Raw genomic sequence first — 22,663 nt, forward strand, 5'->3', positions numbered from 1 at the left:
ACCGGCGGCGCGCGCTCGCCCCCTAGCTGCCTGTGTGCGACCAACGTAGACCTACGGCGGGTGGTCGGGAAGTGGTTCAACTTGTAAACAAAAAGTGCTAGAAAAAGCCTGGTAGTGTTTGCAAGGCCTTTCTCCAAGAACACAGTAATAGGGTCCGAGAAGACAAATATAAAGCCTAAAGACTGTCAACTGTGGAAGGGAAGAGGGTTCCAGTACCTGTGTAATCTCCACCACAAAGCCTTGAGAAAGAATTGGATCCAGGGCTTGGGCAGGTAAACGGGCAGGAAGGGAGTCATGCTGGGGAGATCAGTGCTTTGAGGTGGTCAGAGCTTTGGTCCAGCACTGTCACTCGCTCCACCATATCCAGCAGTACATGGTGTTTCCTGTAGATGCTGGCACGGAGCAGAGCAATTGAAAGCTAAGTATACAGTTTTGCTCATAAGTTTACATACCCTGGCAGAATTTATGATTTCTTGGCCATTTTTCAGAGAATATGAATGATAAACACAAAAAAAACAAAAACTTTTCTTTCACTCATGGTTAGTGTTTGGCTGAAGCCATTTATTATCAATCAACTGTGTTTACTCTTTTTATATCATAATGACAACAGAAACTACCCAAATGACCCTGATCAAAAGTTTACATACCCTGGTGATTTTGGCATAACAATGCACACAAGTTGACACCAAGGCTCCTTTCAGACAGTGGGTCCATCAAACGGACTCCGCTTTTCTCAGCGGGGAATCAAGCCGCTGATCCCCCGCTGAGCAGCAGGAGGACAGCTGTGTCTCCGCGCTGTGTGCGGAGACACAGCTGTCAGTTCCCCATGCATCTCTATGGGGGAAATCGGATGGGAACGGGCCGTCGGTCCGTTCTCATCCGATCCCATCCGATCCGATACGCTGGACGGATGGAAAATAGGGTTTCCATCCGTCCAGATTTGATGGATCGGATCGGGTGTCAGTGGACATGTCTCCGCTGACATCCATTCTCCCATAGGAATGCATGGGGGGGACCGTTCAGATCCGCCAAAAAAACGGTCAGGCGGATCTGAACGTCCGCCTGTGTGAAAGGGGCCAAAGGGGTTTGAATGGCTATTAAAAGGTAACCATCCTCACCTGTGATCTCGTAATTAGTGTGTGTGTGTAGAAGGTCAATAAAGCTGGCCATACACTATACAATTTTCTTATTCAATTTCCTTTAGATTTACCTTAAACTATGTAGTGCAAGGGCCTGCCAGATTGCATACACATTGCAAGTGTTTAGGTTTGACCCTATATCACATGGTTTTGGTAAATCTAAAGCAAAGTTGAACAAGAAAATTGTATAGTGTATGGCCAGCCTAAGTTTCTGGACTTCTGTCAGACCCTTGCATCTTTCACTCAGTGCTGCACTGAGGTTTCTGGATTCGGAGTCATGGGGAAAGCAAAAGAATTGTCAAAGGATCTGCGGGAAAAGGTAGTTAAACTGTATAAAACAGGAAAGGGAAATAAAAAGATATCCAAGGAATTGAGAATGCCAATCAGCAGTGTTCAAACTCTAATCAAGAAGTGGAAAATGAGGGATTCTGCTGAAACCAAACCACGGTCAGGAAGACCAACTAAAATTTCAGCCGCAACTGCCAGGAAAATTGTTCGGGAGGCAAAGAAAAAGCCACAAATAACTTCAGGTGAAATAGAGGACTGAAAAGAAATTTGTGTATAATCGCGCCTAGGTGCTAAAAAATATATAATATAATATAATTCGGTGTCTGTGGGAAGCAGCAAGGTATCAAGTGCACTAAAATTAGTGATCTGGGAAAAAGTGAAAGGGAAAAATACTGCGCTACCCTGTGTTAGTAGGATGAACAGCTCAAAACAACGGATGATTGAACAATGTAAATATGTAAACCAATATGGGTAAGTGAAAATAAGTGAGTGTGGATCACTCCAATACCTCAAATATAAAATGGCACTATAAACTTATATATATAGTGCAGAAATAATAATAATAATAAGCAATAAGATAATTGATAATATATAACACTGGTGATGATGGTGACAGTCCATAAAAAACGTGACTAAAGTGCAAAAAAGTGCTGCATTGAAAGTCTCTTTAGTGCAATAGCATTCAGTGGTGACTCCTGTGGCCCTCTGCTTCACCCTTCAGTGCTCAAAGGTAAGGTAGCCCACTTACCAGATGTAGTTGATTCTTATGGCGTACGCCAAAAAGAATCAAGAATCGCTTGTGTGTTATTCCTGGTGTAAGATGACCCGGTTCCGTGTTGAGCCCATATGCACTCGGGATAAACAAGAAAAGAAAGAGCTCCTCATAGTGTGAAAAAGTAACGTCCTTTATTTTTCACTTGAACACATGGTATACACACTCTTCATCTTAAAAGTCATCCAGTAAAAAGTCCATAAAACACTGTGGTAAACTCCAAACGTGATAGTAAAAACTAGTGCAAACTCGCAACTAAAACGGTGAGGGGTCACAGCAAAAATGGTGGGTACCCGCTGAGGGGTCTCCTAGTAGATAGGTTACCGCTGCTGAGCTCCTGTGGTGCCTCGCGGCACGATACAACATTTTTATGGACTGTCACCATCATCACCAGTGTTATATATTATCAATTATCTTATTGCTTATTATTATTATTATTTCTGCACTATATATATACGTTTATAGTGCCATTTTATATTTGAGGTATTGGAGTGATCCACACTCACTTATTTTCACTTACCCATATTGGTTTACATATTTATATTGTTCAATCATCCGTTGAAATAGAGGACTCTCTGAAAACATGTGGTGTGGCTGTTTCAAGATGCACAATAAGGAGGCATTTGAAGAAAGATGGGCTGCATGGTGGAATCGCCAGAAGAAAGCCAATACTACGCAAATGCCACAAAGTATCCCAGTTACAATACACCAAACAGCACAGAGACAAGCCTCAAACCTTCTGGCACAAAGTCATTTGGAGTGATGAGACCAAAATTTAGCTTTTTGGCCACAACCATAAACTCTACATTTGGAGAGGAGTCAACAAGGCCTATGATGAAAGGTACACCATTCCTACTGTGAAACACGGAGGTGAATTGATTATGTTTTGGGGATTTGTGAGCTACAAAAGGCACAGGACATTTGATCAGAATTGATGGTAAGATGAATGCAGTATGTCATCCAAAAAAAATACTGGAGGAAAATTTGGGGTAGTGTTAAATGTATTAGCGGATTTAATTACACTAACAAACTGAAGACAAACTCCAGCTCATACATGAATAAATAAAAGATACGCTTTGTAAGCACCCCTGCTAGTGTTAAGTGGTTTGTCTCATCCCTGTAAATGGATACTTTCTGCTTCAGCTTGTAAAAATAAAACAAAATCGACTTGCTGACTGAATCACTGGATGGAAGAAAGAAAGCCTAAAAAAGAAAATGAATGCAGCCATTACATCTAAGAATTGGTAAGCTGCAAAAAAAATAAAAGTTTGCTTTTGAGTTTAACACCGCTTTAATATACTCACAATAATAATAGAAAAATGTGCACTTATTCCATTTTTGCATTGGAGCCTGCAAATCATTGCAACTACGATCAGTGCAAAAATATGGGTGTAATTACTGATACTGGAGAGTGCAAAATCTGGTGCAGCTCTGCATAAAAACAAATCAGCTTTCAGGTTTTTTTTTTCTCTTCATAGTTATATAATTAGTGAGGCCGAAAAAAAGACACCAGTCCATCCAGTCCAACCTATGAGGAGTGTGTGTGTTTATGTCAATTGTACCTTGTATACCCCTGTATGTTGTGGTTGTTAAGGTGCCCATCTAATAGTTTTTTGAAACCATCAATGCTCCTGGCTGATACCACTGCTTGTGGAAGAGAATTCCACATCCCCACAGCTCTGACAGTAAAGAACCCTTTACGCCGTTTAAGGTTAAACCGCTTCTCTTCTAACTCTAGTGAATGGCCGCCAGTCCTTTTGTATTCCCTTTCTCTGAAAAGTTTGCTGCCTATGCTAGGGTCACCAGTATGGTATTTGTACATTGATATCATATCTCCTCTTCATCAAAGATTACTCAAACTAGTTGAAGTTAGAAGCGGATTGTCTACAATGGACAACTGCACCAGATTTTGCACTCTCCAGCCCATCTAATAGTTTTTTAAACCATCGATGCTCCCTGCTGATACCACTGCTTGTGGAAGAGAATTTCACATCCTTACCGCTCTGACAGTAAAGAACCCTTTACGCCGTTTAAGGTTAAACCACTTCTCTTCTAATTCTAGTGAATGGCCACCAGTCCTTTTGTATTCCCTTTCTCTGAAAAGTTTTTTGCCTATGCTAGGGTCACCAGTATGGTATTTGTACATTGATATCATATCTCCTCTTCATCAAAGATTATTTGAACTAGTTGAAGTTGGAAGCAGATTGGGGAGATCGCTGTTGAAGGAAATATCACAGCTCTGTTGGTAATTATTAAACCATATATATAGTATACAGTATAACAAAGAGGTTCTAAAGGCAGACATTTGTTTCATTCTATGCAATAAGTTAAAAAAAAAAACCTTTGTGCAGCAGCCCCCCTCTTACTTACTGGAGCCCCATCAGTGATGTTGCATGAGAGGCACGGCTGTCTGAGATCAACAATGGGAACCATTGGCTCCCGCTGCTGCCAAAGTCAGTGAGGGGAGAGAATAGAATAGGAGTGGCCGAACCGCGGCTCCGTGTCTGAATGGACACACAGAGCAGAGACTCAGCTCAGGTGCTCTTATAGCAAGCTGCTTGCTGTGGGGGCACTCGGCAAGAGGGAGGGGTCAGGAGCTCCAGGGGAGAACCCAAGAAGAGGAGAAGGAGGACTCGAGCTTCTCTATGCAAAACCCATTTCACACAATGGACCTCATCTGCATAATTAGTGGAATAAGTGAGCCAACGCGTTTTGGAGGTTCAAATACTCCTCCTTCATCAGGAACTACCGACTATGGGACCACAAAAGTGACCGGATTTCAGCAATATTTGAATATGTAAAATCAAATAGTAAGTGTGGAAAAACTGATGTTATTATCAGATTTTACAGATACAAGTGTTACCAAAATCCCAAAAGTGAGCCCACTCACTTTTGAGATCACAGAATATATAGGTACTAATTGGGAAAGGGGGGGGGGGTGCTTGAACCTCTAAACTGCATTGTGCCTCTTTTTCCCTAAAGTGGTCCTACAGGCTTAAGGTTTTTTACCTTTATGCATGAAGGTAAAAACTTCTTCTGTGCAGCAAACAACCCAACCCCCCCCCCCCCCCACTCAACCCCCTAAATATTTACTTTTGGGATACTGTAGCTGCTGATTTTTAATATAAGGACCCTTATCTGTACAGGGATCCTGTGATGTTGGTACCCAAAGCCGTTCCATTCAGATCAGTGAACCGAAGTGATGCTCCATCAGCTGCGCATGCGTTTCACCGTTACCAGGTTTGCTAATCTGACAGAACACCTGCAGTCAGAAGGCGGCGGACATCTTACTACACCCAGCTACATCTTGAATTTCAGAGTAATTTTAACAATAAAGTGAGCGTATATAATTAAATATAGTATATTCACATCTGTGTTGCTGTTTTGATGTTACATTTTGAAAGAAGCTGGACGCCAGCAGTAGGAAGGTGGTGGAGGCCATCTTAGTACACCCCACACTGCTCAGCGCTAAACCTTTAGGCTTTCAAAATTAAACATCCAAACAGCATCACAGATGTCAATATACTTTATTTATTTGGGAAAGGGGGGAAAAAATTGAAAGGGGGGTGTGCTAGGCAATAGATATAAATTGTAACATATGGTCAACTAAATGAAGTGTGGACATTCCACAACATAATCATAATATAGTAACATAATAACAAAGAACTAGTTGCCTAACATCCCAGAAGGCTGGGAAACATGGGATAAATGAAGGGGGGAGCAGGTGGGACTTTAAATGAAGTGCATACAAGGGGTTGGGATGCAAAGGACTCATATAGGTATAAAGGTGGGTCCACAGTAAAATAACGATATAAACAGTTTAATGTGTGTCATCAATCATACAGATATACAATGTTGGCATAGGTACATACATGTGATGGTATACAATAATACAGTTAAAACAACAGGATTAGAAAATCACATATGGCTGGCAAGGCCTAAAATGGTTGAGGCATTGGCTGTAAAACGGGCATATGCGAAACCCTGAAATAGATACATAAGTAACCGTATAAGTATACAAAAGGGATTGCATCATAATGAGCTCAACGCGTTTCGTGGAGTAGATTCCACTTCTTCAGGAGCGGATGCATCCCATGTCACTGCAAAGAGTAAAAAATTCCCCTTTTAAAATAAAATTATTATAGATAACAGGGATGGATATGTAATCCCAGTCCAAGCCAACTCCACCCAATGTACTCACAGCCATGAAAATCATGTAAGTATAGAATGTTGTGGGCAGCGGTCCGATGGGAAATAACGTCCAACCGGGAGCTGAGGAAGACCAATAAGCGGCCCGGCGGGAAACCATGAGAGGGCATTCCGGAAGAAGCAGGTGTGTCCCAATAAAAGGAATAATTGTGATGAAGATCAATAGAGGTCTCCTGAGGGGATGCCATATGCAAATAATCTGTGGCCACGAATGGCTCCCAACGTCACGGAGCACCACTAAGAGGGGGTAGAGGACGCCGCACCACCTGTGGCTGAAGCCTTCCCCAATGCTTCTTTATGATCCAGGGATGGAGGCATTTAGCCCGAAGGTGGCTATGCCTCATCTTAAAGTCCCAAAACGTTTTTCTATTTATACTTTATTTATTTATATACGCTCACTTTATTGCTAAAATTGCTCTGAAATTCAAGACGTAGCTGGGTGTAGTAAGATGTCCGCTGCCGCCTTCTGACTGCAGGTGTTCTGTCAGATTAGCAAACCTGGAGACGGTAGAACGCATGCGCAGCTGACAGAACATCACTCCCGCTCACTAATCTGACAGAACACCGGCATCCTCTCTGAGGGAAACAGGAAGTGAAGCCTTGCGGCCTCACAGCCCGTTTCCTACTGCGCATTCTGAATGGACCTGTGTGCCTCCCAGAAAGCAGGGGGGAGGAGTATGGGACAAAAATTATGTATATCGCTAGACGATTGCAGGAATCTTACCCGAAGTAGAAGCAGGTAACCTGGGTTTGACAGGTATGCGCTCCCTCCCCAAAAGCTGCCAAGTAGAGATGGCCTTGGGCGTGTTCAAGTTGGCACGGGCCCGAACCAGCCAGGAAGCCGACGCTGCACTCCGCTAATAACAGGTAGTGACACATTTCCCGATCCACAGCTGCACAGACTGGGAAATGTCTCAGTGCCTGGATTAGCGGAGTGCAGTGTCGGCTTCCTGGCGGGATCGGGCACGTGTCAACTAGGGTTGGCCCATCATCCCTTTAAACCAGGCCAAATATTAATTACACAGGTTCGGAGGCTGATATAATGAACAGAAGGCACTGAGTTCAACAACTTAAAGCAGAGTTCCACCCAGTGAACGTTTTTTTTAATAAAAATACCCCCGGGACAGTCAGGGCTAGTGCATTCCACAATGGCTAGCCTCTGATCTGTCCCGGGTTACACTTACCTGAAAGAAGAAATACTTACCTTGAAAATGTATTCTCCAGCGCTGCCATCTCAGGTGTGGGCAGCTTGAAGCCAGCGCAGTCCTCTTCTGTGTCCTCTTTGTCGGTCCCACGATGCACTGCACCGGCCCCGACGTCACTTCCGGTGCCGCAGCGTCATCCCTGCACAGCTTCTGGGCATGCCCAGAAGCTGTTTTGCAAGGTATGACGGCGCCTGCACCGGAAGTGACGTCGGGGCCGGTGCAGGCGCATTGATTCCTGGGAGCGATGACGTTCAGCTCCCAGGAATCATTGCATGCCAGGAAGTGACGAATCGCCGTGGCCGCCGAGGGGAGAACGATGAAGTAAGGTAAGTATATTTTCTTCTAAACGAGGTAAGTTAAAAGAAAAAAAAAAATTGCGATTATCCATTTGTTTTTCAGGTGACCCGGAGCAAGAAGATGGAGGCAAGTATAATTTTAGGGTGGAACTCCACTTTAAGGACCAAGTCCATTTCTGACACATGTTGTTTACAAGTTAAAATCAGTATTTTTTGCTAGAAAATTACTTAAAACCCCTAAACAAGCAATGTAAACATCCCTTGTGACAGCAATAGGCAGTGACAGGTACTCTTTATGGAGGGATAAGGGGTCTAAAAGGACCCCAGACCCCTCCTCTGCACTTCAATGTATTCAAAATGCAGAAAACAGCGTTTTTGAATACTGTCACTTATAAATTTGGCGCCTTTAGCCGCCGAGTAACCCGGACGTGATGTCATGGACGCCGCTTCCTGGTTTATATCATCTGAGACCCGATCGAAGCCGAATCTGGCTTTGATCGGGACTCCAACCAGCTGGCGGACGTGTCAGCTGGTTGCTTGGGTCTCCCGATGGGACGGGAGACCCGGGCAGAGCCGCAGGAAGCCGGTGGGAGGGTGACCCCTCCCGCTCACTGGGGTAACGATCGAGTGGCTCCCGAGCCGCACCGCCCGTTACCGCCTGAAAGCCAGGAAGTGATTAATTACCACCTTTATCAGCCACAGAACCTGTGTAATTAATGTGTGTCCTGGTTTAAAGGGATGAGGCGGCAACCCTGGTGCAAACTGGAACACGCCGAGCCAATCTCTAGTGCCAGATGTGGCAGAGGAGGGGGGGAGCAAACAAGCGGAACTTTCCCTTTTAGGTGGAGCTCCGCTTTAATTACCACCTTTATCAGCCCCAGAACCAGTGTAATTAATATTTGTTCAGTTTTAAAGGGATGAGGTGACAACCCTAGTTTTACCCCTCCCTTATTCTATCCAAAAAGCTGTGAGCTGTGGATATAAATGGACAATTCTTGCCCCATATATAAAGCAGCCCTGACCCCAGAAGCTGGACATACAGATGTGATGGCTCCATGTGTCACACACTCACCAGCATCCAAGTCTACCCCATAACATGGCAGGGGGTCCAGGGACAACTTGTAGCTCTCAAACTTGGGGTCCAGCAGCAGCCTGTTCACCCTCAGAGAGCAGTTAGCAGCTTCCATGCTTCCAGAACCTCAGCCTTGTCCCTTCCACACACTTCAGTACAAACAGGAAAACGGAACCTTCCAGTCACTACCCAGTGCGCCCTCTCGGAGCGGAACCATTTACAGACGGACCTCCGAGAAATGCATGCCGGGAAGTGTAGTCTTTTTTAAAATACACTTTTTACTAGCTCAAATCGACTTAACAATGAACCAGTTTGTTCCATTCTATAGATATAAATAGGTTATTAGCTGCTACTATTGAAATCATTTATATATAAATATTTCATGGTGATTATCGCCTTGGTCTGTGTGACGTAAACGGCAATGGCCGGAAAAGGCGCAATATGATCACGTTCAGGATAACTCCGCCCATTTGTGCCGCTGGCTGTTCCGCCTTTGCAAGGAGTTGCTAGGCAACCAGGAGGAGTTTCCGGTGTGGTGTGTGCGAGGAGTGCGGGCCAGGTGAGAGGAATGTGTGAGGGTTACGTGATGGCGGTGTGAGGGGAGTCCATTGTTTCCGGGCGGGGGGGACCTCATACTTTATAGAATGTAAAGCTCAGGGCTCACACGTGGCCGCCTCATACAGTGACATGGGGGCCTAAACTTAGACCTCTCTTTTAGTGGTGGGAGGGGGAAGTAGGGTTTGACCCCCCCCCCCCAGCAGTTTTTTATTTCAGTCTCTGAGCTCAGTGTAGAATCCTCCTCACCTACCAGCAGGCCTCTGTTGTCAGTCAGACCTCCATCTGTACTACATACACAGAGTCCATCCACTGCCTCCTCTGTCCCAGGTTGTGTCCCCCCCCCCCCTGGAGGACTATGTAAGACACCGCAGGGGGTAGCTTTGCTGACGAGCTCGAGTGCTTCCCAGGATTCCACACAGATCTATGGAACCTGGCGTGGTCCTTCGGGGGAAGGGGAAGGGATTCCCCACACAGATGCAACCCAGGTATCATGGAACCAGAGTGTGAACAACCCAGAGAAACACCCCCTCCCCCTCCTGAGATGTGCTGCAGGTCTCTACTGTGTCCCAGAAAAACAGGGAAAGACATTCAGCATACTCACACTTATACCAGGTATGAAGATGGCGGCACAGGACCAGTATATCGGACCAGTATATCAGGGGACCGAAGTCTCTCTTTAAAGTGGGAGTAAACTCTCATCTATGACTTTTACCTACAGGTAAGTCTATAATAGGGGATACCTATAGGTAAGTCTACAATAAAGGATACCTATAGGCAAGTCTAGAATAAGGGTTCCCTATAGGTAAGTCTAGAATAAAGGATACCTCTAGGTAAGTCTAGAATAATGGATACCTATAGGGAAGCTTAGAATAATGGATACCTGTAGGTAAGTCTAGAATAAGGGATACCACTAGGTAAGTCTAGAATAAGGGATACCTATAGGTAAGTCTAGAATAAGGGTTCCCTATAGGTAAGTCTAGAATAAGGGTTCCCTATAGGTAAGTCTAGAATAAGGGATACCTATAGGTAAGTCTAAAATAATGGATACCTATAGGGAAGCTTAGAATAATGGATACCTGTAGGTAAGTCTAGAATAAGGGATACCACTAGGTAAGTCTAGAATAAGGGATACCTATAGGTAAGTCTAGAATAAGGGTTCCCTATAGGTAAGTCTAGAATAAGGGTTCCCTATAGGTAAGTCTAGAATAAGGGTTCCCTATAGGTAAGTCTAGAATAAGGGTTCCCTATAGGTAAGTCTAGAATAAGGGTTCCCTATAGGTAAGTCTAGAATAAGGGATACCTATAGGGAAGCTTAGAATAAGGGATACCTATAGGGAAGCCTAGAATAAGGGATACCTATAGGGAAGCCTAGAATAAGGGATACCTATAGGTAAGTCTAGAATAAGGGATACCTATAGGTAAGTCTAGAATAAGGGATACCTATAGGTAAGTCTAGAATAAGGGATACCTGTAGGTAAGCCTGGAATAAGGGATACCTATAGGTAAGTCTACAATAAAGGATACCTATAGGCAAGTCTAGAATAAGGGTTCCCTATAGGTAAGTCTAGAATAAAGGATACCTCTAGGTAAGTCTAGAATAAGGGATACCTATAGGTAAGTCTAAAATAAGGGATACCTCTAGGTAAGTCTAGAATAATGGATACCTATAGGGAAGCTTAGAATAAGGGATACCTGTAGGTAAGTCTAGAATAAGGGATACCACTAGGTAAGTCTAGAATAAGGGTTCCCTATAGGTAAGTCTAGAATAAGGGTTCCCTATAGGTAAGTCTAGAATAAGGGATACCTATAGGGAAGCTTAGAATAAGGGATACCTATAGGGAAGCCTAGAATAAGGGATACCTATAGGGAAGCCTAGAATAAGGGATACCTATAGGTAAGTCTAGAATAAGGGATACCTATAGGTAAGTCTAGAATAAGGGATACCTGTAGGTAAGCCTGGAATAAGGGATACCTATAGGTAAGCCTGGAAGAAGGGATACCTATAGGTAAGCCTGGAAGAAGGGATACTGTGACGGAATCCGGACACCACCGACTGGGTATCTCCGCCAGTAACCTGCTTCCTAAAGCTCTGGAACACGGGATCCGTGAATCTGGCTATAGTTACCCCAAGAACTCGACAGTACAAGCTTTGGAGTCATCCAGAATCAAACTGTTTATTCAAACACAAAGCACATGGAGATTCACACTTCTGGGACAACCCCTCCCCCTTAGTCAATCCACTCAACATACCCATCCCATAATAACAATGGAATGCAGGTATACAGCAACAACAAACCCCCACCCCCACTAGCAAGAGTCTGATTAGTGCAGATCTGGCCTGACTGGGGTTTTTGGTCACCCTGTGCCCCTTATAGACACAGGGTGACCTACACATAAGAGGGACTGGGGATGCGGGACAAGGAGTCTCCCAACCTCCCTAAAGCAATTGGGGTTCCACAAGCCCCCCAACCAAAGTGTCTCACGTCACAGATACCTATAGGGAAGCCTGGAATAAGGGATACCTATAGGGAAGCCTAGAATAATGGATACCTATAGGGAAGCCTAGAATAATGGATACCTATAGGGAAGCCTAGAATAAGGGATACCTATAGGGAAGCCTAGAATAAGGGATACCTATAGGGAAGCCTGGAATAAGGGATACCTATAGGGAAGCCTGGAATAAGGGATGCCTACAGGGAAGCCTAGAATAAGGGATACCTACAGGGAAGCCTAGAATAAGGGATACCTATAGGGAAGCCTAGAATAAGGGATACCTAAAGGGAAGCCTGGAATAAGGGATACCTAAAGGGAAGCCTGGAATAAGGGATACCTATAGGGAAGCCTAGAATAAGGGATACCTATAGGGAAGCCTAGAATAAGGGATACCTATAGGGAAGCCTGGAATAAGGGATACCTATAGGGAAGCCTGGAATAAGGGATACCTATAGGGAAGCCTAGAATAAGGGATACCTATAGGGAAGCCTAGAATAATGGATACCTATAGGGAAGCCTAGAATAATGGATACCTATAGGGAAGCCTAGAATAAGGGATACCTATAGGGAAGCCTAGAATAAGGGATACCTATAGGGAAGCCTGGAATAAGGGATACCTATAGGGAAGCCTAGAATAAGGGATACCTACAGGGAAGCCTGGAATAAGGGATACCTACAGGGAAGCCTAGAATAAGGGATACCTACAGGGAAGCCTAGAATAAGGGATACCTATAGGGAAGCCTAGAATAAGGGATACCTATAGGGAAGCCTGGAATAAGGGATACCTATAGGGAAGCCTAGAATAAGGGATACCTACAGGGAAGCCTGGAATAAGGGATACCTACAGGGAAGCCTAGAATAAGGGATACCTACAGGGAAGCCTAGAATAAGGGATACCTATAGGGAAGCCTAGAATAAGGGATACCTATAGGGAAGCCTGGAATAAGGGATACCTATAGGGAAGCCTAGAATAAGGGATACCTACAGGGAAGCCTGGAATAAGGGATACCTACAGGGAAGCCTAGAATAAGGGATACCTACAGGGAAGCCTAGAATAAGGGATACCTATAGGGAAGCCTAGAATAAGGGATACCTATAGGGAAGCCTGGAATAAGGGATACCTATAGGGAAGCCTGGAATAAGGGATACCTATAGGGAAGCCTGGAATAAGGGATACCTATAGGGAAGCCTGGAATAAGGGATACCTATAGGGAAGCCTGGAATAAGGGATACCTATAGGGAAGCCTGGAATAAGGGATACCTATAGGGAAGCCTGGAATAAGGGATACCTATAGGGAAGCCTGGAATAAGGGATACCTATAGGGAAGCCTGGAATAAGGGATACCTATAGGGAAGCCTAGAATAAGGGATACCTATAGGGAAGCCTAGAATAATGGATACCTATAGGGAAGCCTAGAATAATGGATACCTATAGGGAAGCCTAGAATAAGGGATACCTATAGGGAAGCCTAGAATAAGGGATACCTATAGGGAAGCCTGGAATAAGGGATACCTATAGGGAAGCCTAGAATAAGGGATACCTACAGGGAAGCCTAGAATAAGGGATACCTACAGGGAAGCCTAGAATAAGGGATACCTACAGGGAAGCCTAGAATAAGGGATACCTACAGGGAAGCCTAGAATAAGGGATACCTACAGGGAAGCCTAGAATAAGGGATACCTATAGGGAAGCCTAGAATAAGGGATACCTATAGGGAAGCCTGGAATAAGGGATACCTATAGGGAAGCCTGGAATAAGGGATACCTATAGGGAAGCCTGGAATAAGGGATACCTATAGGGAAGCCTGGAATAAGGGATACCTACAGGGAAGCCTAGAATAAGGGATACCTACAGGGAAGCCTAGAATAAGGGATACCTATAGGGAAGCCTAGAATAAGGGATACCTATAGGGAAGCCTAGAATAAGGGATACCTAAAGGGAAGCCTGGAATAAGGGATACCTAAAGGGAAGCCTAGAATAAGGGATACCTATAGGGAAGCCTAGAATAAGGGATACCTATAGGGAAGCCTGGAATAAGGGATACCTATAGGGAAGCCTGGAATAAGGGATACCTATAGGGAAGCCTGGAATAAGGGATACCTATAGGGAAGCCTGGAATAAGGGATACCTACAGGGAAGCCTAGAATAAGGGATACCTACAGGGAAGCCTAGAATAAGGGATACCTATAGGGAAGCCTAGAATAAGGGATACCTAAAGGGAAGCCTGGAATAAGGGATACCTAAAGGGAAGCCTGGAATAAGGGATACCTATAGGGAAGCCTAGAATAAGGGATACCTATAGGGAAGCCTAGAATAAGGGATACCTATAGGGAAGCCTGGAATAAGGGATACCTATAGGGAAGCCTGGAATAAGGGATACCTATAGGGAAGCCTGGAATAAGGGATACCTATAGGGAAGCCTGGAATAAGGGATACCTATAGGGAAGCCTGGAATAAGGGATACCTATAGGGAAGCCTGGAATAAGGGATACCTATAGGGAAGCCTAGAATAAGGGATACCTATAGGGAAGCCTAGAATAATGGATACCTATAGGGAAGCCTAGAATAATGGATACCTATAGGGAAGCCTAGAATAAGGGATACCTATAGGGAAGCCTAGAATAAGGGATACCTATAGGGAAGCCTGGAATAAGGGATACCTATAGGGAAGCCTAGAATAAGGGATACCTACAGGGAAGCCTAGAATAAGGGATACCTACAGGGAAGCCTAGAATAAGGGATACCTACAGGGAAGCCTAGAATAAGGGATACCTACAGGGAAGCCTAGAATAAGGGATACCTACAGGGAAGCCTAGAATAAGGGATACCTATAGGGAAGCCTAGAATAAGGGATACCTATAGGGAAGCCTAGAATAAGGGATACCTATAGGGAAGCCTGGAATAAGGGATACCTATAGGGAAGCCTGGAATAAGGGATACCTATAGGGAAGCCTGGAATAAGGGATACCTATAGGGAAGCCTGGAATAAGGGATACCTATAGGGAAGCCTGGAATAAGGGATACCTATAGGGAAGCCTGGAATAAGGGATACCTATAGGGAAGCCTGGAATAAGGGATACCTATAGGGAAGCCTAGAATAAGGGATACCTATAGGGAAGCCTGGAATAAGGGATACCTATAGGGAAGCCTAGAATAAGGGATACCTATAGGGAAGCCTAGAATAATGGATACCTATAGGGAAGCCTAGAATAATGGATACCTATAGGGAAGCCTAGAATAAGGGATACCTATAGGGAAGCCTAGAATAAGGGATACCTATAGGGAAGCCTGGAATAAGGGATACCTATAGGGAAGCCTAGAATAAGGGATACCTACAGGGAAGCCTAGAATAAGGGATACCTACAGGGAAGCCTAGAATAAGGGATACCTACAGGGAAGCCTAGAATAAGGGATACCTACAGGGAAGCCTAGAATAAGGGATACCTACAGGGAAGCCTAGAATAAGGGATACCTACAGGGAAGCCTAGAATAAGGGATACCTATAGGGAAGCCTAGAATAAGGGATACCTATAGGGAAGCCTAGAATAAGGGATACCTATAGGGAAGCCTGGAATAAGGGATACCTATAGGGAAGCCTGGAATAAGGGATAATAATAAATGGTGCAGCGCTGCAAGATGTAAAATAAGAAATTTAGTCCATGCAGTATAACTTGTGCTTGAAAAGTGCTCAGTGCAATATCCTGATGACACCTTGAGTAATAATGCCCACACAGTGCTGTGATCCTCCACCAGGTGTACAGGAATGTATATGAGCATAAAAATCCACCAGGCAACCTCCAGGGATATGAGCCGTCACTGGGAAGGTGTGGACTCAAAGCACCTCTCTCCACTGCACACTGTGGTCATCTCCAATCCCCCAAATGGAAGGGACAGAGCATAGTGTTATACTGTATAAACTTACACATTTATTATAATAGATAAAAACTGCTTACTTGATTAAGGACATAATTCAGCATAAATGACAATGCAATTGGCATCCAAGCACCGCTGTTTCACTTCCTTGTTGGCTGCGGGTGAAGTCAGATTCTCCTCCCTCCCTTCCGCACGCGTTACGTCCCTCGGGCAAGACTTCGTCAGCGGACGAAGTCCCGCCCCGAGTGACATAACACGTGCGGAAGGGAGGGAGGAGAGTAAAACAACTGAGGAGGCTGCTGTAGTATGCATTTGTCCAGTGATCTCCCCCACCCCCCACCAGGACACACCGGTCAGTGCTCACAGCCATAGGGTGCCAGTGTAGATCGGTTGCTGATTTTCTAGCATGCCTGTTCAACAGAAGCCAGACAGAGGCTGCTGTACACTGGCCGAATGTTGTCCGGTTTCTGTTGAACTGGTTGATATTCAGTCAGTGTGTACCAACCTTTAGAAACAGTTTTTTTAAAGGTTTATTACTATATAATGTACAATCCAAGCCTTGAGAGCCTAAAAGTGGACCTTATCTACCCCTTTCACCCCCAAAAAACATGACTGCAATTTATTCAGCAAAACCAATAGATACTAAATTTCCCCTTGGTTCCTCTGTTCTCCAGTTATTTTTTTCAGAGATGCAATGGCAGCCAGTTTCCCCCTTATACTCAGCAGAGAATAAAGAGATTCCTCCATCATGGATTTTCTTCTGATACAGCAAATGACAGTTCCAACTATAGTACAGTTTAGCAACTTGTCATTTACCCGTTCCTTCTTCTCCCTTGTTTATTTACAAAGCACCTTGTATTCTGGTCACTGAATGAACAGAGCTCTATGGATGGACAGGGAGGAGGGGAGATTAACGCTATTGTCTTGTTTTTATCATCCTCTGTAACCCCTCATTGTAGGGGAGATTTTCCATCACTCACTGTTCAGTAAGGGATGATAAATCTCTCCAAAAAGGACACCGGCAAACGCATATTTCTCTATCGCTCATTGACAGACGTAGTCTTCTTGATTCTCAAGAGCTGGGTTATGTTGTCTCCGCAGGAGTAGGACTAGGCAGAATGACAAAACGTTCTGGCTCCACCTTAGGGGCAGTCCCTGAGGGTATATCCTCCCTCTCTCTGCTACAGGGAATCAGTTTTTTTCTGTCTAGTCAGGAGTAAGGACCTAAGTTCCTTGCTGGGATCTTTTGGTCCTGGCAAGACTTTTTTTCTTTAAGAAAAAGACATTTTTTAGGTAGTTTTCTCCAGTGTTTTTTTCCTGTGAGATCTTCAAGCAAAAATGCCAGACTGGGCGACACTTGTGGTCACCCCAGCCGGCCTACGAGCGCGCGCAGACCATGGCATTGCGCTTGGTCGGCCGCGACATATTCAAGTAAGTATGCGGGGCCGGGCGACGGGCTGGATGTTGAGATCCAGTGGTCACCCCGGTTTCTGCCTACGAGCGCGTGCAGACCAGTGCGCTGGGTCGGCCGCGACGGAGTCCCAGTAAAGGGACTGACTTTGCGAGTTAAAAGTCTCGCTTGGACGCCAGGTACCAGGGAGTCGAGGCGTCCACAAACCCCCACCCCGGTGGAGAGGGTATTGTGAAGAGAGGGTGCCTGTCGGTTCGGTATGGTGAGTAAACGTTCCCTTTTTTCCTCATTATGAGGCAGTATATATTATGGGCCCCTCCATATATGGTCAGTATATATCTGATACTTACAAGTCCCCCTTGTAATACAGCATGTGTTTGTGGGAAGTGGACTTGGTTCAAGAGCTAACACTCTACCCAGCAGACTGTAACATTACAGCAGACATAGGAGGTATAATCCTACCTTATGTGCAGTGTATCTCTGTAGATCCATATGTCACCTCTTAGCAGAGTGCAGGTGGATGTGCTGGGAAGACGATATCGGCGGTCCGCCGCCATTTTGCCGTAGACCGAATGCATGTATGTCCTCAGGTCACGCCGGCCGCCATGTTTTTGGAGTCTTATGTCTCTTCTATGGGGGCGGCCATGTTTTGTGAGCCCAGCTACCTCGTGGAGGGCTGGGAACGCCGGAAGGCGTACACAAGGGGCGGAGCCACGCCTTCTGCCCGGGAAAAAGCAAACAGCTCCTTCCAGTCTGTGTAAGACAGACGCTGACTGCAGTTTGTTGGAAACTGCACTGCATCGGTTGGTGAGCCTTGGGGGTCCCTCTCTCTCTCTCTGGGATCGAGAAGCAGGTACTCTGAGGGGCGCTATTGCGCTAGGGGGAGACACACAAAAAAAAAAAAAAAAAAAGTTTTTTTGTTTTGCTGGCAAAGGTGTCCTGTATTAACATGGACCCTGCCACTCATGTATCTCCTCCGGATCCCCTCGAGGGGTCTGCGGGATCCTCCAGCACCCCATTGACAATTGAATCTTTGTCAGCTATTATGGAAACTTTTGTGTCCCGGGTGGAAGTGGCTTGTCAGGGACAGGGCGCAAGAAAGCGACCCCCGCCTAACCCCTTATTATCTGAAACCTCGGATTCAGACTCTGAGCCTATTTCTGCAGTTGCAGGTACTTCATCTGGTATTGGTGTCTCGGGTCCTGTCTCTTCAGACAGTGAGGAGGATGTTTCGGCATCCGCCATAGCCCGAGAGGAAGTGTTGGTTAACGCACTCATTGTATCTGTTCAAGAGACCTTAAGGTTACAGGGTATTCCATCAGAAATAGCTGAAACTGAGATCCCTTTTGGGACTAAAAAGCGCATCTAAGTGGCGAAGGTTTTTCCATTGCCCAAATGTTTTGGCAATCCAATCGAAGAAGAATGGCGTCTGCCAAAACGCACTTTTAATATTTCTAAACGCATTGACAGGCGTTATCCGTTTGAGGAAACCCTTATTAAGAAATGGACAGAACCACCTGTGGTGGATTCACCTATTACTAGATTGAATAAAGCCACGGTTATTCCTTTAGAAGACGCTCCGTCTTTTAAAGATCCAGTAGATCGCAAGATAGAAGCTATGTCTCGCACCATGTTTTCCTTGATTGGATCAGCTTTCAGACCAATAATTGCTATTGGTCTGGTTTCGCAGGCTGTAACTGAATGGACCAAGTGGTTACGCCGGGACTTAGAAGAAGTCCCTCAGGCGGTATCAGATTTGTTGGAACAAATGATACAGGGGTTACAGTTTGTATGTGATGCGGCGTTAGACGCCACTCCATTAATGGCGCGAGCATCAGTCTCAGCAGTGGTTCTCAGGCGTACACTGTGGCTAAAAGGTTGGTTAGCCGACCAAGGTTCCAAAAAAGCATTGGCTAATATCCCCTTTTCAGGAGAGCGTCTATTTGGAGCCAACTTAGATGAGATCATTAAGGATCTCACCGGTGGAAAAAGCACCTTTTTACCGCAAAATTTTAAAGGTAGAGGAACTCGTCAAAGACGAGGGCCTTCTTTTTCTGCTCACAAGAGGTTTTTTCGTCCAGCGGGTGAAAAAAACTAAGTCCTCCAAAGCTCCTGCAGGAGGCGTCAGGGGTCGTTGGTCGGGCAAGCAAAAGCCCGCCCCCTCCAGACCTGAAGATAAACCATCCAAAGCCTGAAGGTGCGCCCCCACCCATAACTGGGGTGGGGGGACGTCTTCGCCGGTTCCCGGATCCATGGCTTTCCAGAATCCCGGACAAATGGGTTTGCGAAGTCATAAGGTCAGGGTACAAGATCGAGTTTCGATCTCTCCCACCGGCGCGATTCTTCCCTTCCAATATCCGACTATCCGCAGATCGTTTAGAAGATCTGCGGAGAGCAGTCACAGATTTACTACAACAAGGAGTGGTAGTCCACGTTCCTTGGACAGAACGGTTTCAAGGGTTTTATTCAAACCTGTTTACAATACCCAGGAAAGAGGGCAAAGTGCGTCCAATTCTGGACTTAAGAGCACTCAATTCTTTCGTCAACATAAGAAGATTCAGAATGGAGTCCATTCGCACGGTAGCAGCCTTCCTGCATCCAGGGGATGTCCTAGCGTCCATAGACATCAAGGACGCCTATCTTCACATTCCCATTTTCGCAGGACATCAGCGTTTTCTACGCTTTTCCGTAGAGGAGAACCACTATCAGTTTGTGGCGTTACCTTTCGGTCTCGCCACGGCTCCGCGGGTCTTCACAAAGGTGTTGGCCCCAATGTTGGCACTTCTGCGCCAAAGAGGTATATCGATTCTAGGTTACCTAGACGATCTTCTGCTTCATGCAGAGTCTCCTCAGACCTTGCTACAAAACATAGAAATTACTATGATTTCTTTACAGGAATTCGGGTGGCTGGTGAACCAGCAAAAGTCATTTCTGGTTCCCACCCAGAGGCTCGAATATCTGGGTCTAATTCTAGACACAGTCAGGACAAGAGTTTTTCTTCCGGTAGGGAAACTCCGAAAGATTCAATCTGCAGTCCAGTTGTTACTGTCCAACAGCTGGTCTTCCCTTCGGACTTGCATGAGGGTTCTGGGGTTGATGGTGGCTTCGTTCGAAGCAGTCCCATTTGCCCAGTCCCATACCCGAATTCTTCAGCAAGAGATTCTTCTCAGATGGAATCGGAATCCGGAATCCCTGGACAATCAGATCCGATTGAGCAAACAGACCAGAGAGTCTCTGGTATGGTGGCTTCGGTCTCCGATGCTCAGCCAGGGAAAGTCATTTCTGCCAATATATTGGACGACAGTGACCACGGATGCCAGTCTATCCGGATGGGGAGGAATTCTCGGTCAGTTATCTGTCCAGGGACTTTGGTCCCCGGAAGAATCCAGGTTACCGATAAATGTATTGGAACTGAGAGCGATCAGACTTTGTCTGATTCACTGGACCGAGCAGCTCCAGGGCAGCTCGGTTCGGATCCAGTCGGACAATGCCACGGCCGTGGCTTATGTCAATCACCAGGGGGGCACCAAGAGTGTCCGAGCGGCCAAAGAAGTGGCTTGCATTCTTCGCTGGGCGGAACGATTTGTTCCAGCAATCTCTGCGGTGTTCATTCCGGGGGTGGAGAATTGGCAGGCAGATTATCTCAGCCGTCAGACCCTGGATCAGGGGGAATGGTCCCTCCATCCAGACGTTTTCCACCAGTTGTGCCTACGGTGGGGCACCCCGGATGTGGATCTGTTGGCATCACGATTCAACAGGAAAGTTCAGAGATTCGTGGCTCGCTCCCGCGATCCTCTAGCAGAAACCGCAGACGCATTGATCGCCCCGTGGGGGCAATACCAGCTAATATATGCCTTCCCTCCTCTCGCGTTACTGCCAAGACTTCTTCGCAGAATAGAGGAGGAAGGAATCCCAGTAATCCTGGTAGCTCCGGACTGGCCTCGTCGAGCTTGGTACGCCGACATGGTCAGACTGGTGGCGGACGTCCCGTGGAGACTTCCTCTCAGGGAGGATCTACTGTCTCAGGGACCGATCTTCCATCCTGCTTTACGATCGCTGGCTTTAACGGCCTGGCTATTGAGACCCAGGTGCTGAAGGACAAAGGTTTGTCAGCTTCAGTTATTCCTACTCTAGTTGAAGCAAGGAAAGCGACTTCCAGAAAGATTTATCATCGCACATGGAAGTCCTACATTGCATGGTGTGAACCTTTGGGGTTCCGTCCTCGGTCTTATTCGATTAGTCGAATATTGGCTTTTCTGCAACAAGGGGTTGAGCAGAAACTGGCCTTGAGTACTATCAAGGGTCAGGTCTCAGCATTAGCCATCTTCTTTCAGAAGCCTTTGGCTACTCATTCCTTGGTGCGGAATTTCATCCAGGGGGTGCGACATCTGGCTCCGCCAGTGCACGCGCCGTTACCCCCCTGGGATCTTAATTTAGTGTTGTCGGTTCTTCAGAAACCTCCCTTTGAAGATATTAGGGAGATTCCTCTACCCACGTTGTACCAGAAGGTGGCCTTCTTGGTGGCTATTACTTCTGCACGCAGGGTGTCAGAACTGGCCGCATTATCTTGTCGTTCACCATATCTGGTGGTTCATAGAGATAAGGTGGTTCTTCGTCCGAATCCATCCTTCCTACCAAAAGTGGTTTCAGAATTTCATCTGAATGAAGAAATTGTATTACCTTCCCTGTGTCCTAAGCCCAGTCATCCTCTGGAGTTTGCGTTACACTCCTTGGATGTGGTCCGGGCGATCAGGGTATACTTGAAAACGACAGACTCGTTTCGCAAGACGGATTCACTTTTTGTGATCCCAGATGGACCCAAAAAGGGGTTGCCTGCATCTGCCGCGACCATTTCCAGATGGATCAGACAGACGGTAGTACAGGCTTATTCTATTAAGGGTCGGGAGCCCCCGTTCCCTGTTAAGGCGCACTCCATTCGGGCACTTAGTGCGTCATGGGCCTTTCGCCATCAGGCGTCAGTGGTCCAGGTGTGCAAGGCGGCTACCTGGTCGTCGGTGCATACCTTTACTAAACATTATAAAGTTGATGTAATGGCATCATCTGATGCCTCGTTTGGCCGCAAGGTTTTGCAGGCCGCAATTTGAGGAGACCAGTGGTCTACCTCGAGGGTTTTTTTCCGTTGGAAAATTTTTTCTTTAGCCTCATTCTTTGTTTATAATGAGCCTTTAAAACTTCTAGTTTGGCACCGGTTGGGCCTTCTAGATTGGATTTGATTTTGTCAATCCCACCCCTCATTTGTGGCACTGCTTCTGGATGTCCCAGCTCTTGAGAATCAAGAAGACTACGTCTGTCAATGAGCGATAGAGAAAAATGGATTTTTGTAAG

At 45.9% G+C, this 22,663-nt stretch overlaps 2 protein-coding genes across 2 annotated transcripts in view; one reads left to right on the forward strand and one right to left on the reverse strand.

The window, feature by feature from the left end:
• NUDCD1 (NudC domain containing 1) overlaps window positions 1–9,144 on the reverse strand; it is a 366,332-nt gene extending 357,188 nt beyond the window's left edge. Inside the window, exon 1 of the mRNA XM_082259772.1 lies at window positions 8,982–9,144. Coding sequence (XP_082115898.1) covers window positions 8,982–9,096 — 115 coding nt within the window. The 5' untranslated portion in view covers window positions 9,097–9,144. The remainder of the gene's footprint in view (window positions 1–8,981) is intronic.
• A 264-nt stretch (window positions 9,145–9,408) lies between these two features.
• Window positions 9,409–22,663, forward strand: part of ENY2 (ENY2 transcription and export complex 2 subunit) — a 35,466-nt gene continuing 22,211 nt past the window's right edge. The window contains exon 1 of the mRNA XM_082258114.1: window positions 9,409–9,540. The gene's annotated coding sequence lies outside the window, so the exon portion shown is untranslated. The remainder of the gene's footprint in view (window positions 9,541–22,663) is intronic.

Source organism: Pelophylax lessonae (genome assembly GCF_965119305.1).
Source record: "Pelophylax lessonae genome assembly, chromosome: 5".
NCBI classification, from domain to species: domain Eukaryota; kingdom Metazoa; phylum Chordata; class Amphibia; order Anura; family Ranidae; genus Pelophylax; species Pelophylax lessonae.